This window comes from Haliotis cracherodii, unplaced genomic scaffold (genome assembly GCF_022045235.1).
Source record: "Haliotis cracherodii isolate W230 unplaced genomic scaffold, xgHalCrac1.p SCAF_1, whole genome shotgun sequence".
Lineage (NCBI taxonomy): Eukaryota > Metazoa > Mollusca > Gastropoda > Lepetellida > Haliotidae > Haliotis > Haliotis cracherodii.
In genome coordinates this window covers 54,173,193-54,199,630 of record NW_027266264.1, presented here as the reverse complement: position 1 = coordinate 54,199,630, position 26,438 = coordinate 54,173,193, and the positions used below count along the sequence as shown (strand labels likewise).

At 36.9% G+C, this 26,438-nt stretch overlaps 1 protein-coding gene across 2 annotated transcripts in view; it reads left to right on the top strand.

Annotated features, from left to right (window-relative positions):
* LOC139479485 (inaD-like protein) overlaps positions 1-25,122 on the top strand; it is an 82,378-nt gene extending 57,256 nt beyond the window's left edge. Inside the window, exons 3-12 of one of the 2 annotated variants that reach the window (XM_071262341.1) lie at positions 2,553-2,689; positions 3,571-3,703; positions 11,829-12,011; positions 13,050-13,269; positions 14,167-14,302; positions 14,972-15,615; positions 16,467-16,581; positions 17,079-17,217; positions 18,209-18,250; positions 20,279-20,348. In XM_071262341.1, coding sequence (XP_071118442.1) covers positions 2,553-2,689; positions 3,571-3,703; positions 11,829-12,011; positions 13,050-13,269; positions 14,167-14,302; positions 14,972-15,615; positions 16,467-16,581; positions 17,079-17,217; positions 18,209-18,226 — 1,725 coding nt within the window. In that variant the 3' untranslated portion in view covers positions 18,227-18,250; positions 20,279-20,348. Of the gene's footprint in view, positions 1-2,552; positions 2,690-3,570; positions 3,704-11,828; positions 12,012-13,049; positions 13,270-14,166; positions 14,303-14,971; positions 15,616-16,466; positions 16,582-17,078; positions 17,218-18,208; positions 18,251-20,278 lie in introns of both variants that reach the window. The other variant, XM_071262335.1, reaches the window with a different exon arrangement.
* Positions 25,123-26,438: the final 1,316 nt, after the last annotated feature.

Sequence of the window (26,438 nt, the reverse complement as noted above, 5' to 3'; positions counted from 1 at the left end):
GAAATGTCTTTTTCCTTGATTTTCGAGTGTACACTGTTAATTGATTCTCATTTTATTAATGATTTCCTTTACACCTTGCATCAAACAAATTACCTCCATGTTCATACAACATCACTGATTAAATGCTGTGAAGTTCACACTCTATTAACCCTGATATCGATATTAACTATTTGTTCCATGCAGTGACATTATTGGCATTAAGGTCGAATGCTGGCACATGGCTTGAGACAAACCTTAGGCTAATACTAGCTCTTCGTTTGTCTCTATGTTTTAAACTGACCCTCTGTCTCAACTCTATTCTAATAGTGGCTCTCTGTCTCAACTATGTTCTAATACTGGCTCTCTGTTTGTCTCAACTATGTTCTAATACTGGCTCTCTGTTTGTCTTAACAAATGTTCTAATACTGGCTCTCTGTTTGTCTCAACTATGTTCTAATACTGTCACTCTGTTTGTCTCAATTATGTTCCAATACTGGTTCTCTGTTTGTCTCAATTATGTTATAATACTGGCTCTCTGTTTGTCTTAACTATGTGTTCTAATACTGGCTCTCTGTCTCAACTATGTTCCAATACTGGTTCTCTGTTTGTCTTAACAAATGTTCTAATACTGGCTCTCTGTTTGTCTCAGCTATGTTCTTATCATTGCTTATACGTACTGTCTCTCTGTTTGTCTCAACCATGTTCTAATACTGGCTCTCTGTTTGTCTCAACTATGTTCCAATACTGGTTCTCTCTTTGTCTCAATTATGTTCCAATACTGGTTCTCTGTTTGTCTCAATTATGTTCCAATACTGGTTCTCTGTTTGTCTCAACTATGTTCCAATACTGGTTCTCTGTTTGTCTCAACTATGTTCCAATACTGGCTCTCTGTTTGTCTTAACTATGTGTTCTAATACTGGCCCTCTGTCTCAACTATGTTCCAATACTGGCTCTCTGTTTGTCTCAACTATGTTCTAATACTGGCTCTCTGTTTGTCAACTTCTTTTTTATGAAGAACACAATGTTTCGCAGTATATACTTACTCCTTCATCAGGTGAATAAATGCTATGAAGCAGAGAACATATATATGTACCTGAAAGAACAACAAAAGTAAAAAGAAAGTAATACTTTTGTTGTTCTTACTGGTACATATATGCTCTTTGCCTCATAGCATTTATTCACCCGATGAAGGAGTAAGCATAAACTACGAAATGTCGTGTTCCTCATAATAAAGAAGTTGACATCCATAAATTCTCTTCCTGATGATTAGGCGGATTAAGAGTTTGATCTGATTGATTGTGCCTGACTTTACCCTTCATGACACTTACCACTGTTTTTCCTGGCCCAGACTTTGGCAAAAACAAGATTCACTCATTCACTCACTCCACGAATTAGTGAAATGGATAAGACCAGTAAATGGATTTATGCTATAAACAAAGTAATTTGTACCATCTCGTGAAGTGAATTCAATGTGAGACAAATTAGTTACATTTTCTTGGATCATAAAGTATGATGCATCGTAAACATATGCTCTATCTGTAGCACATGTGTCTCCATCAGGCAAGTGACTTTGTTCAAAATATGCCTCTGTGTTCACCCAGCAGTGAATAGGAACCCGTAAGGCTGAGGCTGTTAACTTTCCAGTGCCTCACAGCAGCTTAGCTTGTATGATCCCCAGGGAGTTGAAAATGAAAATTGCCTGCTCACTGATCCATTGATAGGATGAAAATGTAGCACTTTGAGCATGCTTTTGGGTGTGGATTTGGTGCGTTATAAATATGCACATTATCAGTATTATTATTATTATTTGATTTTCAAACAGTTGCATCTGTTATTAAAACTGTTTTATGCTAGATATGACTCACCCCTGAGTAATTAAATGTATGTAATGTGGTGGTAGTGACTCAGTACCGCAGTGTGTTGGAAACATCTGTACATTTGTATGTAATAGATTACACAATGCTGTAGCCCTACAGCACTTGGGCAGCACTTGTAAACAAAGCCACAACAAATAGCAAGTTTCTTTTCCCCATTTTTTGTTTGTGAAAAGTCAAATCCTACATAGGAATCTCCATTTAGATTCATGTATTGTGTACTTATTGATTAGACTTTACTTAATTAATCACAACCCATGGTTCACATGATTCATAGAGCTTGGAGACAACTATGGAAGGGTGGCTCTCTCTTCATTCGGTGGATCAGCTTGTGACCTATGTTATGTCTATGTTTGTTATGGCTGCTTGGACAATAAGTGCCTATTATCTCCAAGGGCAATAAAAAATTACATGACCAATTACATTGATATGCATTGAAGGAGTATAGCCCATAAAGCAGAGTGTGTTAACCAAGATCTCCTTTAGGAAGAGTTTACTCTTTTGAAGGGCATTTCGTGCATAACCCCATTTGTTATTTTACATAAAGCAGGGATTTCAGAAGCATCATGTGTCTCTGACATCTGCAAATATTCTATACAGAAGTGCACGTTCTGCATGTCACACTTCTCAGATATGTTTGATCAAGAACATCTGTATGTATAAAAGTCAGCAAATATCATGAAGAACTGCATGTTTCAGCGTCGCCTCATTGCCAAGTTACACCTCTTGAAGGATGGGAATGGTCTGGGCATCCACATTGCTGGTGGTAAAGGGTCCAAGAAAGGAGACATTGGCATCTTCGTGGCAGGGATAACAGAGTCTGGCGCTGCTCACAGGTGGGTACAGTTGCTGGGACATTTTGGCGCTTTCTCACTGACAGGTGTACAATCGGGATAATGGTGATACATATGTCTATTAATGTTTCTGATATTGTTTCCAACAACTGCAGCTGTAAATGTTTATGATGATGTTTTATTGTGATGATGAAGATGGTGAAAATGTATTGTTGATGATGTTTATGATGAAGATTGCAATATTGTTTATGATATTGTTGATAATGATATTAAACATAAAAATGATGATGCTTTTGAAATGTGTGATTTGATCAAAGGATTTATTGATAAAACACATTCTCTAACTTATCGCAAAAGATGGACCAAAGACACAGTTTGTCTTTAACATTGAAAGTGTCCCCACATGGTAATTTATTATTTGATTCTCTCTGTTATTATCAATTAGTCTAGAATATATTTGAAACTGAAGAACAGAAGTAAATTAAATATTGTGATGTATCTGTTGAATCAGCATTAGCGCTGAAATGCTCAAACAGTCCGTCTGGAATGTTCTGCACGCCTGTTATATTCACATGTTAACAGCCATACAACCACAAGTCTTGTCAAATAAATGTTTTTTGTGATATATGAATAAACATGATTCCAAGCTGTTGACATGGCTGCTTATTATTCAGGAATACCAGGTGTGCTGGGTAATTTCTTGTAAATCTTACAAATAATATACAATGAAACTCCGTAAACCATACAGGCTCTGTTAAAAATTGTCCTGATTAACAAGTTTTTGAGCTGAAGAGTCATAGGTACATTATAAGTAATAGCCATGTCATTTGGTATTGACAGTTCCAACTGTAACCATCAAGAAGATGGGGTGTCCAGATTAACAGGGTTTCACTGTATTCAGATGTGTTGTGATACATTCACAGAGATGGTCGGCTGAAGCGGGGAGACGAGCTGCTTATGATCAATGGAGTGAGTCTAATTGGGATGACGCATCAGGAGGCTGTTGACTGTCTGCGAACAGCACCCAGACTGGTACAGCTGGTTGTGGCCTCCAAGGTAATTTGTCCTTATGCTAGGTGTTTGTGTCTGAAAGCAACCATGGTACAACCTGTTGACCCATCGGTCACTTGCAACATTCCTCCTAATTGTAGGCTGCTTATGACAAGATAGTGTGGATGACCACACTTCTTTACTTTTGTTACTACAACTGTAACTACATTTCAATGAACATTTTCCTAAGTATATGATAGCATGGTTATAAACTACGTGAAATGTCACTACACTCATAATATCTTGTCATGAGTTACATAACCAATCTATGAATGCCACTCAAAGATCTCTGAAATACAATGAGAAAAGGTTATTATGAGCTGTGAAAATTCACTTTAGCCATAAATGAAGTTAGGTCAGTTAATATGGCTTTATTATATATGGATAACTGGAGCTACACAGGATTTAGATATGCCAGGATACACCAGTTATTCAATGGATATGTGGTTAAGATCGGGGCCAATTATAATGAGGAGCGGTAAGTCACAATGTGTGACCTTGTTGATAGTCTGTCAGCATATCCTATCGTTGCTCAACTATCAACCAATGATGTCCCTGGCCCACACAGTATTTAAAGGCTGCTTTGAACCAACTGGAATATTGCTGACTGTTGCATAAACAACATTCAACAGTTGACTTGCCTTTGCATGTGTTTGAAATAGGTGCCACAGTGGGACAGGATGACTCATTGCGAACAAGCGGTTTTATCATTGTTTGAGATTCATTCATGAACATGTGCTCTTGATATAGTTGGAATCATAGCATTAACTTTGCGTTTAGCAGAGATCTCTTATGTAAAGGGTGATGTCGCTTTTGTTTACAAACAAATGATTGTCAGTGGAATAGTGTTTTTAGTCATATGTAAAAGGTCGGTCTCATTAATGCTAATTGAAGGCATACAGGATAATCACAGTATGTGTTCATGAAATGCAAGTAGGCTTTCTGCATATTTTCAAAGTAAAGCCATTCAACTGACTTATTATAAGTTGGTCATTATTCTGCATAATATATAAGGTATCATGGGATTCGACTTCCTCTGAGCCAGACAGGTTTAAAGCAGAAGGCACATAATAAGGTTGACCAGGATCTTGTCATTCAGAATGTTATCATCCATTTACATCCAAGAAATCTGGCAGTGTTGTCAACAGTTGTCAGGGCTCAATATTGATGTTATGGTTGCGATACCATTAGGTCAATTATCAGAGGCCTGGTGCATTACCTTACATTGATCACATCAGACAGGGGCAGACAATCTATTAGTGGACAAAGAATTTGCCAATAGCATACCACACGATCATTATCTAAACCCATGCTAGAACACACAGAGGTTGAAATTGCCTAATTCATTGGGCAGAGGTGATGAAGTGAATGCAAAGGGAGACGAACAAATGAAAGAGATTATAAATCTGGAGTATGTCATTCATCCTCCTCTCTTAAACACCCACTTTCACATGTACTTGTATATTGATTTTACACAACAAGGACATACATAATTCCTTCTGGAATACAGACATGTTGCAGTCCTATAAAACTGTTTTCTTCAGTGATTGGGCTATTTAGAACATTTGTACATTGTTTTCATACATTTTCTGTGCCTAAAAGTGATTAGGTTTTTTTCAACATAAAGCGAGATTTATTTTTCTTGCTTTACAGATGGTGTTTTCAGATATGCCAAGATGCCAGGGGTTAAATGAGAAAAAAAGCAATTTAAGAAATGTTGTCAGTTGATTTGTGTCCCCCAAAGGAACTTTTGAAACAAATATTTATTCAAAATGAATATATTTCCAATTAAAAACTATATGTTTATTAATTTCATACTTTCAAAAGAATTAATGTCATAATGCTTAGGAATCTATGAAATGTAAGTTTGGTACAAAATGTTTCATTATGTTGCTCTTAACTCAAAAATAAGACCCCGCACTCACTCCCCTTCAATAAGTGCCCCTGACCTACTTCTATACCATTGTTTAAATATCTTCAAAAGCGACAATACTATTGTCAACAAGTTACATGACAGTGCTTATATTAATATTATTTACAGAAAACACAGCGGTATAAAAGTAATGTATAACTGCCTAGTATCATTAATTTTATCAAAAACATTTCATCGACATTTGAACCAATTACAGTAAACTACGGTTATAAAGAACTCAAAGGGACTACTAATTTTAGTTCGTTATAACCGTAGTTCACAGTACATATACAACATGACTACAGCAAGTAGTCAGGACCAAAAAGTGAGTTTGTTATATCCGTCAGTTCGTTTTAAGCGTGTTTGTTATAACCATAGTTTACTGTAAGTTAGTTCCCTGCCACTCAATCTCTGACAACAAATTTAACTTGTAGTGTGTGGTTTAAATAAATCTCCCCTTTGTCAATTTTGAAAGTGCCTAAGGTGCTTATTACATGAAATACAGTATGTTGTGATTGCCTTTTAAATAAGAACATTGAAATATATTTGCCTATGTATTTAGCATTTCACCCACAGAATTTGGGAACAACACATAGAGCACAGTTTATGGGTTACATTGTGTAGGTTAGCCATTGTTTCTATGTGAGTTTCGGATCTGTTTACCTTTGACATATATCAATCTGGGATGCTAGTGATAAAATCATTGAACATTCACACAGTGACCTTTTCGGGGGTGGGGGGGCCTGGTTGGTGTTTTTTGGATGTGTGCTTTGATATCCAGTCCTTTGAACTAGGAGACTATTATTGTAAGAGCAAAGCTATTACTGTCAACAGAAGTATATGTATCTGTAGAGTCTGCTTGAGCTTCAAGACTAATTATATCGTCTACGGGTGACACTCCTTGCAAAGATTAAAGCAAATCATTTGACTAGATTGTGGCAAATTGGTATTTATGTTAAGTTTGACTCAAGTATTTCTGTTCTCATTTTTTTCATCTCCAAACTCAAATTTTATGGAAGTATGTCAATCTTGCAGTTAATGATTTCCAAGATTAGATGTGAATTACGTCTCAAAATAAATGGACATCTTGAGTTTTCTTAGATCATTTTGTTTGATAAAATATTTCCTTAGTAAAATGGATAAGCTGTTTACAAAACTAATTATATTTAACAAGCTGTAGAGTTTGAAAGCGTGGTCTGTCAGTAATCCAGTGATTCAGTTGTACTACATTTGGCTTAATAGTGGTTAGCAGATATATTCCTTTATTACCCACGTGGTGAAGATACAGGTGGTAAGATACTAAATCCGTACGTCACACGTGTGTCGTACAAGGTTGACCTCGTTTTATTCGTTTTGATTGGACAACCGTGACCTCGGTCACACCGGGACTACTTTTTTCATTCATAAAAAATCGCGAGACGTCATTCATTTTGCGATTACAAGGCAGAACTGAAGAAATTCATGAGAACGAGAGATATTTACAAACACTTTATTAAACCAAACAAGATAGTCACACGCATCAAATTCGGTTTGCATTCTATATAAGTTATGCATAGAGCTCCTACAGACGTATAATCAAGCTAGATCTATAAATCGATTTACAATGTACGACTGCCGATCGAGCGCGTCCCTTGAGCGTGACGCACCCGACCATTTTCGCAACTTTCAATTTGATTTAACGTAAAAGGATAAGCGTGGTGAAATGAAGTCTGTTTAAACTATCTGGACAGATATCTAGACTTACTTGGGATGATCCGGTTGTGCCATCGGTGTCCCCTTTGAAGCGTATTTTGTGGCGCTGTTTCGGTAGGTGTTGTTCATCAATGAACGAACACGACAGCACGACCAGATCACTTAAAGTTCACAGTTCCGATAAAAATCATTCGAAAACTCCGTTGAAGTGTGCCTGACTTCTGATTTTGTGGCCCCAAACATCCCAAATGTGAACAGTAATATTCCCTATCTCTAGCGTAAAACGCTGTGAGTGGATCGCGGTTGTCTTTTCTTATTCCGGTGGCGACCTTGCCCTTCGATCGTTCGAAGTTGTCACTGTCATGCAAGCAGACTTGAGTTTGTTGATTTTCACGTCTTCAGTAAAGGGTGGTACAGTTAACATGAATGTCTTTGGCGAACAGTCTGATTTCCCTCTTCCAAAATGGTACGAACATGATATAAATTCAGCTGATAGATCAAGGAAACCGAACCATTTTGATTGCACAGACAGGACCCCGGCTGTGTGACAGACTGTTGGTCCGATATTCAAAGCGCGGCGCTAATGTGACATTTCAAATTTTCTTATCGGTGTCCTGCGTACTTACAACATGGCGCTTGAATTACCATAAGTTGAAGACTTTCTTCCAAAAGGATCTTGAGCGTCGGTGCTGGTTTGTTTGCAAACAGAACAGCAGGCGCATGTTGTTAATGCGTATGCATAAACATGTCAACAATGCCCATATTTGGTCATATATCAATATTCTTGCGCAACCAGATTTTGCAACCGGTTTCAGTTTGGTCTGTCAATGAACGAAAGTTGTTATGTATTTACACTTAAATATATATTTAACGTGGGTAATAAATAAAATACCACTCTCATTCTCGTTAGATACAATTTTTACGAAACTCGTGAACTTTCTATGGTATCTGACCTCGCTTTCGCTCGGTCAGATACCATAGAAAGTCCACTCGTTTCGTAAAAATGGTATCTAACGAGAATGAGTGTAGTATTCTCAATTTATTTCATACACATGGGTAAACAAAATAAGATAAATCATAGCTAATTTATTAAACAGAACAAACCTTCCTGTGGTATAAACTAAGCTGCTGTAAAATTATGATTGTTCAGTGTTATGTGTTCTTTGTTGCTTATTGTCACATTGTCATCATTACAGTAAGCTGTGGCGGGCAGTAATTAATAGCATGATCACAGTCTACTATGGTAGACAGTCATTGAAAGCATTATCGCAGTCTGCTATGGTAGACAGTCATTGATAGCATTATCGCAGACATTATCGTAGACAGACATTATAGTAGACAGTCATTAATAGCATTATCACAGTCTACTATGGTAGACAGTCATTAATAGCATCATCGCAGTCTACTATAGTGGACAGCCATTGATAGCATTATCACAGTCTACTATAGTGTACAGTCATTGATAGCATCATCACAGTCTACTATAGTGGACAGTCATTGATAGCATCATCACAGTCTACTGTAGTGTACAGTCATTGATAGCATTATCACAGTCTACTATAGTGGACAGTCATTGATAGCATTATCACAGTCTACTATGGTAGACAGTCATTGATAGCATCATCGCAGTCTACTATGGTAGACAGTCATTGATAGCATATTCACAGTCTACTATGGTAGACAGTCATTGATAGCATCATCGCAGTCTACTATGGTAGACAGTCATTGATAGCATATTCACAGTCTACTATGGTAGACAGTCATTGATAGCATTATCACAGTCTACTATGGTAGACAGTCATTGATAGCATCATCACAGTCTACTATGGTAGACAGTCATTGATAGTATCATCACAGTCTACTATGGTAGACAGTCATTGATAGCATTATCACAGTCTACTATGGTAGACAGTCATTGATAGCATCATCACAGTCTACTATGGTAGACAGTCATTGATAGCATTATCACAGTCTACTATGGTAGACAGTCATTGATAGCATCATCACAGTCTACTATGGTAGACAGTCATTGATAGCATTATCACAGTCTACTATGGTAGACAGTCATTGATAGCATTATCACAGTCTACTATGGTAGACAGTCATTGATAGCATCATCACAGTCTACTATAGTGGACAGTCATTGATAGCATCATCAAAGTCTACTATAGTGGACATTCATTGATAGCATTATCACAGTCTACTGTGCTGGACTGTCATTGATAGCATTGTCAGAGTCTGCTGTGCTGGACAGTCATTGATAGCATATTCACAGTCTACTATGGTAGACAGTCATTGATAGCATTATCACAGTCTACTATAATGGACAGTCATTGATAGCATTATCACAGTCTACTATAATGGACAGTCATTGATAGCATTATCACAGTCTACTATGGTAGACAGTCATTGATAGCATTATCACAGTCTACTATAGTTGATAGTCATTGATAGCATCATCACAGTCTACTATGGTAGACAGTCAATGAAAGCAACATCACAGTCTACTATGGTAGACAGTAATTGATAGCATCATCACAGCCTACTATGGTAGACAGTAATTAATAGCATTATCACAGTCTATTATGGTAGAGAGTCATTTATAGCATTATCACAGTCTACTATGGTAGACAGTAATTGATAGCATTATCACAGTCTATTATGGTAGAGGGTCATTGATAGCATTATCACAGTCTACTATGGTAGACAGTAATTGATAGCATTATCACAGTCTACTATAGTTGATAGTCATTGATAGCATCATCACAGTCTACTATAGTTGATAGTCATTGATAGCATCATCACAGTCTACTATGGTAGACAGTAATAAATAGTAGGGCTGGGACGAGTCCAAATTTACTACCCACGTCCCCATCGCCTTATTACCCGACTCTACCCGGATACCCGCTGTAGACATTTAGAGATAGGTACAAACTGTGCGATATGGAAAAGTTTGACTTTAGCCCTGGCAAAATGTATTTAGATACACGTGTAAAACGATCTGGTCATGCATATACACTAAAGTTTTATCTTTATTCAAACATATAAAAGTCAGAAGGAATGGTTGCATTGTCAGAAAGAAATGGAAACATTAGTGACTTATAGTGTAACCATAGAGTTTTAGATAAAGTTTGTCATTAAACAAAATATCATGTGACTAAACACGGGTCTGGGTAGTCCTGTAGGTACCCGGGTCCTAGTCAGGACCCACCCGACCCGAGTACATGAGTTACCTGTACCAGCCTTAATTGATAACATTATCACAGTTTGCTATAATGGACAGAATTGATAGTATTATCACAGTCTACTATGTTAGACAGTAATTGATAGCATTATCACAGACTGCTATGGTAGACAGTAACTGATAGCAGTGTCTGAATAAACTGCCTATGTGGCAGATTTTTCAATCATTTTTGCATTATCGTTTATGTCATCAAAATATCAAATTGCATGGAACACCTGGCATGCTGCTCTTGGATCAGTTTGGCCTGTGTAGTGTTGATCTGAGGCCTCTAGATTGAGGGTTTCACTGGCTATGTTGCAATGATGATCCTTCAGTCCACGAAGAGATGCATTTCAACCATTGGGTGTCCATTCGTATATGAATTATGAATGAAATGTCGTCATTTCTACCATTCTCTTGAATTAAATCAGTTTCAAGCTTGCAGTGTTTAGTAATGCTATTAGCACTGACTAAATTCACTGCTTGGGGGAAATTTAGAAACATGGGCAACTCTAGGAGTAATCCTCAAAACGAATGCCCTTGTTGAGAAGTGAAAAAAGCAACAAGCATGTATTGAGCCTAAATCACGAACATTGTATGAAAAATGAGTAACAAAATGTTCTTAAGGAAATGATCTCCCTATTGCAGACATTGATTTTTCTTCGGAATGTTTCTCGACTAAATATCCTTCTTTGTCCTTAAATAAGAGATATGGCAGAAAAAGATGTTATGTTCTTGTCTGTTTCCATTTATGCCTGCAGTGCTAGTGCAGAATCAGATTTGTCATTTTGTAAGTGGAATATGACTTGGACATATAAAATATCTTATGGTCAAATTGAAGGTGCGTATCAAGGCATGTTGTGCAGGCCTCTAGCTTGTCATCGTTGTTGAGATTGGATTGTCAGTCTTTGTCAGTCTGTTTCATATTCATCAAAAATAGATTTATATCTGAAATGGGGAACTTTATTTCACAAGCAATACATACTAAATACGTTTTCCTGCTTGTTTTTGTAAGTTAAAGGCAAAGAAGTAACATGTAAACAATGCCAGTGTTATAGGTTCTGCATTTTTTGCAGTTCAAGTTTTGTACGAGGCCTTTGGTTCTGAGCTCTTATTGGCTATTGGGGTGAGAGGGGGTCTCAGTTACTACTATGTGTCGCTTAGGAGCACTTAAAAGATTTAGGAGGGCAAAAACAATTATATTAAATGTCTCAATTGATTAATTCCTTCACAATGTTATATGTATGGTGACAGATGTTTCAGAAACACATTTATGCAGAAAATTGCTTTCTGTTTTATTCCAGATCCGTAAATCAGCATCAATAGCCTCAACGCTGTCATCCCAGTTTCCAGGAAGTCCAAGAGTTCTGTCCCCTGTTCCACAGTCAACCGGTCCTGTCTTCCAATCAGAAACACCAGCTCCTGTGCCAGAGGTCATCGCGCAAACTCCATCAGGGACTGTGTTAAAATGGGAGGAAATGTTTGATGTAAGAATTATTAATATTCACCTATATATTTAAAATTGTTCTCACATTTGATATGTTAGAACACAGTGCTTGATTAAAGGAACTTAATTTAACTTGCACTGGGTGCATATTGACATGAAAACCCAGTTGCACCAAACAAAACCTGGGTGCACTCTGGTCCCATTAATGTATCAAAGTTAAAACAAAGACCGGTCAGCTGCCGGTGTCACATAAATTAATGACACATTGCTGTTAAACGTAGTAGAAACATGTGCACATCTTGAAGTATCCAGTTTGATTACATCATACCAAAGAAACTGCACGAAAAATTACGCTTAACACAGGGATTAGTGATGAGTATGGTAAATAAATGTTACTGAGTGTGTTCAAAGATCGATTTTGTGTGGACACAAACTTGAATTTTCTTTACATGCACATAGACATTAATATTAGGTAGCCTTTATCAATAATAGGTTGCAATGGTGCGTGTTCTGTATAGGTAAATCAAGCCCTTCAAAATGTACATGTAAGGTATATCCTACTTAGCTCAATATCCATAGTAATCAGTTGTGCAATTCAGTTATGATATGGGCAATGTAAACATAGATTTATGGTAATTAAATTATGCGTATGTATAATACATCACATAATGGGTCTTTTGTTGGAATTTATTTGTGAAAGAAATGAACAAATTGATAATTAATAAACATGATAAATATCTCATATTTGATTAACTTTGATGTGTATGACATGTGTCCTTAAATATTAACACTACAATGCACAGTTTGTTGGTCTAGCAATTGCAATAACAGCCTATCATGGAAACCCTTTATCACAGATAGGTGTGTCAGACAGACAGTGCAAGCAATGTGGTGTTGGGCATATCAAACAGCCCCGAAAAGACATGTAAATGACCTATAAATACATGCAAATGATCTGTTTAGCCCATCAGCTTTCACCTCATGCCTCGGGGTGCTCTCATATCAGCCATCACCCTTCCTAGGGACCACACCAATGCTGTCCCTATAATGACAGGTTAATTTGATTTTCTTATTCTAGAAGTTCTCCAGGCCTGGACAGAATTCCCAATCACCTGATAAATATCGATTCCCAAAGTTTGGTCCAGAGCAGATATTAACTGTGAACAAAGGTGCCAAAGGGAAGGGTCTGGGATTTAGCATTGTGGGAGGAACCGACTCCCCCCGAGGGAGAATGGGGATCATTGTACGGAGGATATTTCCCAACGGTGTCATCGCAGAAGATGGCAGGCTCAGAGAAGGTATCAGAGTTTTCTGTTGCTATGTTTTCATATATTCAGAGTAGAAAGTTAGAGGTACCATATACTACCCAGAAGAAGTGAAAGTACACCTGATTCTTTCATATTAATTGGGTGCTCTTTAACTTCTTTTGAGTAGTATACTTGAGAAATACTTATATTTATTTGAGTTTGATTATTGCAGACACATCTAATATGTTCATAAATAAAATATATTGCAAATCATAAGTAACATATTTTTTAGTAGAGATATGCAAATAATAGACCTTTTTTTCCCTTTTAGTAATAATTGTGTCCCTGGCTTCAGAAAAAGAAATTGAGCAAAGAAATGTTCAGAAGGATTCAAGAGTTGTGCCCCTTATTTTGACCTCAGCTTATAAGTGTTCCTTGATTACTGACTGTCGATTGTACAAAAATGTGCATAAGAAATAGAAATTCTTCCAATATATTCTCTATTATGTAGGTTTTATACAGCATTAGAAATTTGGCACTAGTCCTATAGTCTCTGTTGCTGTTGTGTCTTCATATCTTGATATCAGAAGGAAATTCATATTGTAGTCTGAAAATAAGCAACTATAAATGCTAACACCTTTGATGCAGAGTTATATGTGTCGAGAATGGTGATATATTAGTGATAATGAGCAAAGGTTTTGTTCCATATTTAGCTTATATACTTTTTAAAGAACACCCAATTCTTTCATATTACTGTAGTTATTCACTTAGTTAAAAAAACACCCAATTCGTTCATATTACTTTCATATTACTATAGTTAATATGTCATGGCATGCTAGATAAACTATAGTCATATGAAAGAATTGAATGTTCTTTGTTTTCTTTTGAGTAATATATATTTGTTCCATAAAATTTGAATTTGAATTTGTTAATATGTTGTTGATTCAGGTGATGAGATTGTTGAGCTGAATGGAGCCCCACTGCAGGGCCTGACACACAAGGATGTTCTGTCCAAGTTCCGCTCTCTCAGGAAGGGCCTGGTGAGACTTGTCTATAGGAGCAGGCTCTCCTCACCAAGCTCTAGGTGAGTCACACAAATATCTTTTGTGAGTGAGTGAGTGAGTTACATTTAGCACTGCTTTGAACATATTTGAGTAATATGTCAGCTCAGTGTTTGAGGAACAGACAGAGTGACGGGCCAAAGACCTTTAACACTTTGGTGAAGCTTTGTTCGAGTAAATTAAGCTAATTATGGTAAATCTGTTGATATCAAGATCTTTTGAAGATTATGCCATAAGACTAGATTTGGTTGAATGTTCTCTAGTCTGCCAGATGATTACTTTTAATAATTTCACATCTATACTCATGGCAAGAAATACAGGAACATGGTAATATAGTAGAAGAAATTCTGTTAACAATGTAAGCTACAGTGAAATAGTATTATCTGGTGTGTCACAACACTGACAAAACACTGACAACACTGGGTAAGTGTGGAATGTACAAATACATGTGCTTCCATTTCCCTATGTAGCTGGAATATTGCTGAGTCCAGCGTTAAACAACAAACAAAAAAACATTTCACCCTGTTCTCTCATTTTTCAGTGTATATTGCACATCTGACAGTGCTTTTGAATCACCTTGTGGCAAATAGCTTTGTTATTATGATCAAATATGAATAAAATTTTGACTGTCAGGTCATCTTGTCTTTTGTGTATTTGTCAACACTGAAGTAAGTATTAGTTGTTTGTTCCAGCCCCCACCTGTCACCGAGCGCCTCCCCCCGAGAGTCTCCTGAAGGTAGTCCTGTCTCCACCCCCGGCCACTCCCCGCGTCACACTCCCTGCAACAGCATCTCTGACCCCTCAGTCTTCGGCATTCTTCCCAACAGCAGCCTACCACCTCTGTCCCCCCTGGACAAGGCATCTATTCTCACACCAGGACTGGTGTCCCCGTTTTCATTTACAGATCGAACACAGACATTGCCACATAATCTAAGAACGCCTGGAATCAGGACCAATTTGTTCCCCACGTCCCCCATTTTGCACTCACATGGAGATAGAACCAACTTCACCATATCGGGACATAACACAAACTTTATGCAAAGAGAGGCAACTCATACTTCATATATGGGCCAAGAAGTCTCTCAGCAGAAGTATACTAGCACAGAGCTAGGCCTTTCATCTCATAGAGGAATGGCAAATGCCCAATTCCGAACTTTACAAAGTACAAATCAAGGAATAAACTTTATGTCAGTCGTTCAGAAACTGGAGTATTCTCAAAGTCGAGTGAGCTCTACTATGGGTTCAGAGAATGGATTCCTGTCTAATGGTAGTGTGCTGAAGTTAACAAGTGAAATTGGCAGTAACAATCGAATCTTTGAAGTGGATCTTCAGAAAGGTAGGAATCTAATATATATAGCTTTCAGGTTAGCACAAGCCAGTACATATTGGCTGAGCCTGCCCCAGCAAGCGATCTTAGCAATACGCATGGCTTGAGTCTGTGTTACAACATGGAGTTAAATCATCAATCAGGTCGCTTTATGAAACAGTGTCCTGGTATATACTCTGGGTTTTCAGAATTTCAGGTTGTTGTGAAATGTTCAGGCTAGTAGCCTTGCCAGGTTTATTTCTGTCCCATGCTCAAAGACATACAGTATATAGTGATTTTTACAAACTTTACAATTGAGGTGTTGAACGTTGGATGCTTTGCAGCCTCTTGCTGCATGTCACGTCACGATGTAACTATTTATGAATTGATGTTGTTTTATGTCCCAGTAAGCAATTTTACAATCACATCATGGCGTCCTATAAATAAGTGAGTCTGGATAGACGAACCAGTGGCTGACACATCAGCCAGGGCAAACATTTTCACAACCAGTCATCAGTTTGGTCAATTTTTGTGACAAGTATTGGGTGCCAGGGACCTTTTCATGCCCAAGTGGTAACTAATAATGGCATAACTGCAACAAAGAAACTTTGAAACCATGGCTCTGTTCCACAAAGCTATCATAGCTCTACAACTGTTGTAAGTCTGTGTTAAAGTATGGGAGTTACGATCACCTTAGTGCTACAATCACTTTGTGGGCCCAGGATTTTGATATTCTGAACAAATTCCATTGCACAAAGACTTTTTTATTCTTCTTTTATTCAATTTGTGTTTTAGTAAACATTTTGCAGTTCATGCTTGTATTCCTAGAGCAGAAACATGAAATGGTGTGACACTGTCGTGTGAATATTCAATGCTTTCAGAATGTGGATTGAGTTTGGGCATCAATGTGGTGCGGAAGACGATTGGCGGCATCAGTAACATCTACGTTCAGGACATCACCCACAACTCCCAGGCCGAGAGGGAGGGGCAGCTCAGGTCAGCTACTGTCATCATTATTCAGTGGTAGAAATGAAGTGTGTGTAGGGGGTTCATTCCCTTATACATGAAACATACTTTAACATTACTGTTATAATGAGAACCCCTTGACAGTCAAACTTAATTTTAACCACTGATATTACATAGACATTTACTCATGAAAAAACTTCATAATTGCAAACAATGTTGATACCTAATAGGTTTGTTGGTAGGGTCAACTAAGGAAAAGAAAGATGTCTGTCAGCTGCTTCGAGGTCTTCTTTGAATGATATTGCAAGTAAAAGAGCTATTCTTGCTCCCACATCTATATCCCATGCTGTTTTTTGTTCAGTACTGATAATTATGATGGAGAAGCAAATAATCTGTTCTTAGTTATTATTTTTATTCTACATTTATTTTTTATGTGCTAACCAAATATTGGTTTCGGAAATTAAGACAAAAAGTCTCATGCTCCTTAAGGATAATATAAAAGTAATATGTACATACATGTGTTGTAGGAAGGGAGACCTGTTGGTGCGAGTCAATGGAAAGCCGATGCATGAACTTACCCTGTTGGATGCCTACCAGCTGTTCCGCAATCTGCCACCAGGGCCTGTTGTCATCTTCGCGCAGAGAGATGACAAGAGCCTGTCTCAGGTCAGTCAATAAGCCATGTGACATGAATAGTCAATATGAGTCACAGCATTCCTTAATGCTGCATCAGCAAATAGTACCTATTTATGGTGATCAAGATCTTATACAACCTTTAGGTTGCCAAAAAAATTGAGAAATATGTTTTCAACATTCACTTGATAGATATGCATCCTCTTCAGAAGTTTGAGGAATTAGAACAAAGACCATATATATATGAAACTAATTTAGATGTCTTCTTTTTCAAGAAGTTTCCATTTTCTCTGTTATATTTGGTTGTATGTGTCATCTGTCATGTAGTCGAAGTCTGTTTGGTGTTTCATTAATTCGCAAACTTGGCAGAATAAGCACTTGAAAACTAATTCTATCCAATTGATTTATTTTAGTTCATGACATAGTTAAATGTCAAATATTTGATAAAAAGAACTTCCTTTGGTGCCTAAAGTTGATTGAGAGTAGTTATAAAGCTATAATAGAGCTAACATCTCAAGTAGAAGTAATAATTTGAAGTTGCTGTTACCTATGAGATGTAAATATATAACACATAAATTCTATTTGTACCCTTTATTTTAGATATCCTTCAACTGATGTATCCACTGTTCAAAGCATAGATACATTTACTTGTAAAGGAATGCATTTGCGACTTGTGTGAAAGACATATGTATTGTATATTGTACATCTATCTCACTGTATACACTGTAGTGTAGAATGGCTACACTACTGGATGGATAAAAGGGTATTATATACCGGTAATAGCAATTGGAAGGTTATGAACTATATCGTTGCCACAGAAGACTTGTGCCCAACCGTTAATTGGACATACAGCCTAGAGTTTTATGTCATATTCGTTTTTTCGTGCCTCTCTACTTAAGGTCTATCTTGAGTGTATGAACATACTTATTGCCATTCAGTGCTTATTGTGTCAGTTGTTCTCTCTGTTCTTATATTGAGTCCATTGTCTATAACTTACCGTGAGAGTTGTGTCCCTTTATTCCAGCGCCAGGCATTTGTTTAGTGTTCAACCCTCTATCCATATTTGGTAATTACAGTTAGCCATTTTCACTAACTTGGCATGGTTTGATGTGTGGTGTGTTAACTTTATCAGTATAAGTGTTGTGTGTTTCTACTGGAGAGTAATCAAATATGTATGTGAATGCTATGTTTCTACTCTCTCAGGAATATTCAAACTAAAAAAAGGAATAGAGAATTTATTTTAACTTGTTTCAGGAATTGACATTTTAAATAGATTAATCTGAAATAAACTGCTTTCTGGCTGATTGGATTTGTGCCTAAGAAAGTTAAGAATATTTGTTTAGTGCAGTATTTATATTTATAAATTTTATATTGTCATAATTAGAGAATAACCTATGAGCTATGAGTAATTATGGATTATTTGTCCCGAATGAATGGTATAATTCTTGAGCCGTTAGTGATTCTCCAATTAAATAAGGAATATCAGATTATCAAAGACTTGGCATTTACAGCATTCATTCATGCAGGACAGAAAATTCATAATTCCGAGTTTGGATTGGGCATTTCTATATATTACTCATTGAAATTTTAAGAGAGAAAGTTAAGAAAAAACGTATGGAATGTCAAAGCTACAGAGGAACTTCATTGAATAAAGACAGCCTATTGTTCAGATGATGTAAATGTTATCAATTTGGGACAATATGTTTTTGCAATGAAGAACTGTGTCTTCAATTAACAAATCACCATTGAGAAAATCATTAAAATGCTCATGTGCAAATATTTGAAAGTTATTACACACGATCATTCAACACATATGGTTAATAATATTGTGTTTCACTGCTAATTTTAAAGGACATTGCAATACATATGCCACCTGATATACCTTAAATGAAAATAATGTACATTCAAGTTGTGGTAATTTGATACGCTTAGGTTTTAGATAGGCCTATATATAATTTTGTCATGTTGGACTTTAAGAGGGTAATTGTTACATTACTGTATTGTTTTATTTTCTTATTTAGTAGATGCCTTTTACTTGTTGATTTTGTTTACTTTGATAAAAAAGAAGAAACTGAATTTGGAGAAAGATGTTACAATTTGAAATCTTGTTTTTATGTAGAGCCATATTTTCCCCTTAGAAATCAATGCACTAGTATTGTCATCAAGAACAAAGAGTGTTTACTGATTGTGTTTACTTTGCATGCTCCTGTATGTTTGATGTGTGCATCTTAAATTCATGTACCAAAAGCAGTATGAGTGATGAAAGCACCAAGTTATTTGCTTTCTATTGGTATGTTCAGTGTTTCACATGGCTCTTTAACATGAAAATACACCTTGTTTTGTTTTAAATTAAACGTGTTTATGCACAGTTTGTATAGTAAGAAGTAGTTCCAAACATAAAGAGCAACTTATATCTGGTTGATTTTCTTCATGTGACATTGTCAATGCCCTTCCCCTCTGGGTATCCTGGGTTCCAGTTCTGGGTTTGTTGTAAGAGCCTGACTGAAAGGAGGATCTGTGGTAAATCAATCTGTGACATTGTAACCTGACAGTGCCGATTGTTGGCCCATGCTATCACCCACTAGTTTGCTCGTCACCGACAGTCATGGGAAACCCCAATGAGTTGGAATAGGTCCCCAGCAACCTAGGCTGGCTGTAAGAGGCGACCAAATGGACCAGGTGATCAGACTCGGTGATTTGGTTGACTGTGTTTCATCCACCCCAGTGGCGTGGATCGTTCCTCACAATATCGATCACTGGATTGCCTGGTCCAGACTCAATTATTTACAGGCCGCCGACATTTAGCCGGAATATGCTGCACGAGGCATTAAACAAGTCATGAGAAAGCGGAACTAGTGCTGATTGGCATAAAATAACATTCATTTGCTCCAAGCCCCTCCATGCTACTGGTAGTGACATACATGTACACTGCACCAATTTGTCTGTTCTCTCATCTTTGTTTCTTTATCCTAAGTGTCACTCAAAGCATGTCTGCAATCTTTGTTAAATGTGTCCTAAGTATATTCTTTTTCTGTGTGTGTGTATAATTGCTTTCAAATTGTTGAATGTTTCACAATCTCTTTTCATCTTGTAGTCGGAGTCATCTGACGCCTCTACCGTGACAGATGACATTGCTGAAAGCAAGAAATTGGAAAATAAAAAAATGAAGTCCAATGTGTCCTAGGTGACTAACGTTTGTTGCCTCACTTCCTGTCTAGTGACGTCTGGGACATCATCCACGGTCTTTCTCATATGGTGACCATGAAACCAAGTGGGACAAGTTGCTTCATGAACTTAAAGTGGAAACCATTGTTGTTAAAAAAATGAACTTTCACTGTTCTTGTATGAATCATCTTGTTTGTTCTGTTGTATGACTTTGTACCAATGGCAGTGCGTTACTAGTGTTTGATCAGTTACATGTATGAGTAATGGCTGAATGTCGCTAAGGGCAGATTGACAAAAAGTGGTTTCAAACTGTTAAGTTTGTTCAACTATATTTTTCAAAGAGTAATATAATAATAACATGTTTTTAGTTGGTGTTCAATGTGTTTGTTCCATGTTGAATTTGAAAACTTCTACAATTTACTTGTGGACTTAATATAGTCAACTAAAAAAGCTCAAACAAGAATATAATTTTGAGAGTGGGTACTAATAAATATTCTGTTCATGTGAATAAGCTACAATGTATTTTTTTAATTACGTAATTTTAATGTAACAGAAGTGATGTAATGATATGCCTTAGTCGGCTGTATGGATAAAGAAGGGGATGCAGTTTATAAGTGTTTGTGCTATGCACGTAAAATTCATGTACAGGTACAAGGTTGGCTGTATGGATAAAGAAGGGGATGCAGTTTATAAGTGTTTGTGCTATGCACGTAGAATTCATGTACAGGTACAAGGTTGGCTGTATGGATAAAGAAGGGGATGCAGTTTATAAGTGTTTGTGCTATGCATGTAGAATTCAGGTACAAGGTCGGCTGTCACCCAGCGGGACATGGCATGTTTGTGTTTGGTCACTCGTGAATGATGATAAATTATGTCAGTAATCGCAAACAGTCTCTGATATCACAAGACTGTGTTGTGGTTTTGCCTTATGAAGCTGGTGAAAGGAAGCATTGTAAAGAATCTGTCATTTATTACAGGCAACTTTTAGTAAGAGTTGCCTCCCTTCAACTGTTCATCTGTTGGAAAATTAGCTATAAATAATTTCATGACCACATTCTGTTATAAGTTTTCTAGTAAGAAAATACCTTCTACAAAACAGATTACAGATTTATTTAAATGAAAAAAAGAGACAATGATACATAGTAACTGCCATTTATTTTAACTGTCATGTTTATTTAATATCAAATCTGCAATATTAGAGCAATGATAAGTCTTTGAATGTTTTTGTTCATATTTATGAGAGATGTTGTGGGCAACAAATACTCACTACCCAATTTAGCTCACCTGTCAGAAATTCAAGTGAGTTTGTGTTATGGCATGTTTGCCCAGTGTCCGATGTAAACATCTTCTCCCCAGACACCACTAGACCAATGAAGCTGAAACTTCACATTCTTGTTCATCGAATGATGACACCCAATTTGGTCAAGAGGTTCAAATTAGATATTCAGTATGACTGCCATGGCAGTCATGTGAAAAAAATTAATTTTGGCCATTACTCTGCAATATTTGTTAAATATGGAATGAAATTAAGTATATTTGTGGTTGGTAGTGTTAATGTCAATGCTGACAGCAACATTTAGTACGTGTCTGTCTTTGTTGGCATTTTAAACTGTTGACTGCATATCCAGGTGAGCTACAGCACAGTGGCACTATTTTACAAGATTTTAAGCTGCCATGACATAATATTAGCTCACACACCTCGACAAAGATTGGTTCATGTTACTCAAAGTACCATTAACCATCTGCAAGATTTGTATGCTCCCTGACTACAGACATTCTTACTGGTCAGATTTATGTAAATTGTACCTTATCCATGAGAAGAGTAAATGTAAAATTATGAAGACCTTTTTGGGACAGAATATATTGTATCACTATTGATGGGGTGATTGTTGTGACCTGACTGGTTGTGTATTTCTTTGTACACAGACAAGGTGAAATGCTGCTACGGCTATTCTTCATTGGTTTGTCTGACCCAGACACATACAGGGCACTGTCCCACTGTCCCGATCCTAGCACCACGACTATCGTAAGCCAGTGTTAAAGTATGGAAGTTACGATCACCTTAGCGCTAAGATGGCTTTGTGGAACGGGGCCCTGGCCAACATGATATGTCTGTAATGTTGCTGAGTGTAGCACTTAAAATTAGTGCAAACATATTCCATTCGCATGAGTGAATTGAATTGGGAACAAGTTATGCAACAATATTTTTGAATTCAATACAAAGTGTAGCACTATGAAGCAGTACCCCACTCATACGTTCTCTGTTACTCCAGAGACTGTATCGGCATATGGTCTTTGGTTACTCCAAGTTTCTAACTATGACAAGTAGATGGGAAAGAAATAAGTTGACGGAACATTCTTAGTACAAGTGTTGTTTTACGCACTTATAGTTAGAAGTGTTTTCCAGCTACATGTACATGGCTACAGTTTGAGTGGTGTGGTTTAGGAGAATGTGTGGCTTGTGTGTAGACACTAGGCTGTATATTAGGAAAGCACTGGCATAGGTAAGTCAGTGTTTCCTATCAATGCTTTTCAGAAATGTTTGTAAAATGAGCAGCAGTTCAGTTCAGATAGTTATTTTACCACTAATAGTTCAGGTGATCGTGATGAGATGAGGAACTTCCCTGATTGACATTCCTACATTAAGATATGACCAATATAGATACAAACTGTGGTTAATCAGTAACAGAAACAAATCTTATCTAATACCAGACAGATGGCCTATGTGAAATTATGTCATGACCGGTCTTGTGACACTTGCAGACATACCTTTCCATCATTCTGAAACTGATCACAGACCTATTCTGTCTGAATATATAATATATAATACATAATCCAGGCAATATTTTAGAATGGATGACAGACTTCAGATTGGAAAGTAATGATAAGAGTATTTTGACTAAATTACTAAGCTAGTGTCCTAAATTTTGTGTTCATTGTCATATATATTAACTTATTTTTGTTGAAATGGATCACAGATTATGTTGACTTCTGAAAATGAAAAGTGGAAATAAAAGAATATTGCTTTCAATTCCACAACAGTTCCATGTTTAAAGTAAATCCAGTCGTGAAAATCAAAACTTAAAAAATTTATCGTCATGGTGGAGAATGTTGTTCATTGTTAGATAAATATTAATTTGGTTAGGACAGATTGTCATTGTCAGGGATAAGAATCTTCTCCAGATTCGCGTATTTCCGCCAAAAAATTTGACCACAAGTTTGTTAAAATCTGATGGCTCCCCCCATAAACACCCCCAAATTATAGACCCCGCTCCATTGCAAAAAAGTTTCAGCTGAAAAAAAATATCCATTCTCATTCCTGCATTGTTATTATGAGAATATGTCTCTAGAAGGTGTTGATATTTATTACAATGATGTTTACTGAAAATGATTACAGCTTATAAGCCTACTATATTTGTGAGAATGTGTGGTTATGTGTTAATCCATACCAAATACCATTGTATTTTGAGTGTCATTTAAATCAGTATTAATTTAGTACCAGTGTGAACATTAACATTGTATTTTATGAATAACTAATCAGATTTATACATGATATATTTTCTTAAATCATTTTTTAATATTGTTAGCAATCATAATGTGGAAACAAATGGAATGTTTAGGTTTTCAAGAGAATGATATATAACCATAAAGTCCAAGGATTAATTCCCATTCTTGCGGTAATTCTAGCCATATATGCCAAAACGCAGGAGGAAATCATTTTCAGGGATGACAGGATTTTTTGTGGCAGGAAAAATCAATTCATTATTGGGGTAATTGTTTACAAATTTGGGATACCTTTTTTTTAATGTTTGTTGATTCTGTGGCTATTTGCTTTTATTTGGTAAAACTCCTTCTTAAATGAAACAAATTTAGGCTACCATTTTACTTGACTATAAGGCTACTTGATTTTTCCCCCTAAAAACACCTCTGAAAATGGAAGTTGACCAAATAACAACTAGTAATGGACAAACTTGCAACATTTCAGAGAATAGGATATTTTTTCTTTACATCGTCAAAACTTGAAGGGGAACTAGGCTTGGTCAGTTTGCGGCAGTGTTTGGAATAAGTGCCTGCCTGTAAGTCCGCTCAGGTAGATATCGTGTCTGGCCCATAGTTTCAAATTTGTATGGGAACTTACGGCCTTCAGTAAATTTATTTGCTGATTTATTTGTCACAATATGCTGCAGTTTTTTTTAATGAGGGTATGTCTAGTTAAGTCAGGTCTTGCAGCTTCTAAAGTCTGTGGGTCCTGATGGCAGCCTGGCTATTTATTTTATTTCAAACACTGATTGGTGGGACTCACGAGTTGGATTCATATCTGTCAAAACCTTAAAATTTTATGATGCATATGCATCGCTCTGGCAGATAATGATAACCTACTTACACAAGCTATGTCTCAGTTTGACAGAAATCACCAAATGGGCATCTAGATTTAGACTTGAAATGGCAGGGCCCCTGACCATGGAACAATCTCCCTTAATGACAGCCTGTAACAAGGTCTGCCCTGATATGTACTGCTATGTTAGTAATGATCTGTGCAGAACACAAACCGTGAAATGTGCTGTTTTTGTCTTTTAAGTGTATGTAAATTCAGATGCTGCAAATCCAGATATGATCTTAACCTATATGTTGTTTATCATATGTATTTGTGATGATATATTTTCATGCATGCAAACTAAATATGCCAACTTTGCCAAAGCTATACAATACATGTAGCTACGTTGTTACTGTTTGTATATCTCCACAAGTGCAATTCTTTCAGTGTCAGCAGTTTGTGGCATTTTCAAATGTATGCAATAAATGTTAATGTATTTATTTATGAAACTGGCGTCTGAGTAATCTTTTGTATAAATTCCAGTGAATAACAATGTAATTGAGCATGTTGAGTTCAGATCTTTTACTCCAATCAGATACCTCCCTTCGTGAGTATCTGACAACACTGCCATAGTTTAAGTCAGGTTAACTTTCTGATGAGACCGTGAGTGTCAAGGCTCCTCAAAATTCTTGGTACGAGTGAGTAAGGCTTTCAGACCAGCATATCTGATTTCTGGGTCCCCAAAAGTAGAAATGATATATTGTTGAGAATGTTTTTATACACCCTGTTGTTTCTGAGTGCCATGGTACCTAAACCCAAAAGGGAGAACCATCGAAGGAATATCTGTGTTGTGTGTTTTCCTTTCTACAATTTTCCACATCAAGATGGTAACGAAAGTAAACCTAATCATTTAAGAAAGTGGACATGAGCTTTGGCACAAAAACATACACACACAGACATTGTGTCAAAGTGAAAGATCTACAGATCTACACACACATTGTGTCAGAGTGAAAGATCTATAGATCTACACACACACACAGACATTGTGTCAGAGTGAAAGATCTACACACACACAGACATTGTGTCAGAGTGAAAGATCTACATATCTACACACACACAGACATTGTGTCAGAGTGAAAGATCTACAGATCTACACACATTGTGTCAGAGTAAAAGATCTGTGGACCTACACACACACACACACACACACACACACAGACATTGTGTCAGAGTGAAAGATCTACAGATCTACACACACACACAGACATTGTGTCAGAGTGAAAGATCTACAGATCTACACACACACAGACATTGTGTCAGAGTGAAAGATCTACAGATCTACACACACACACAGACATTGTGTCAGAGTGAAAGATCTACAGATCTACACACACAGATATTGTGTCAGAGTGAAAGATGGTTTTAATGAGATTGATGGGATATCAGTTTAAGCTAATTTCTGATTTGTTTGCATCAAGGCCTGCTTTTTCGAAGTAATGAGAGTTGACAAACGGCTTCATTTTGGCCTCTGCCTGTACTCCTTGCATTGAAAGCCAACAGTATGTATCATTGCTCACGCTATATATACACAACTGGTTTGTCTGGTCAAGACTCAATTGTTTACGGATTGCTGTGGTTGAGCTGATAAACAAACCACATCACTCACTTTGCACTTGTACCTGTGAGAATAACAGAAGCACACATTAATTATGCACACACTAGGTAGTACTACCATTTTGTACACCCATGTTCTGCATAGTTTATCAGCCTATGC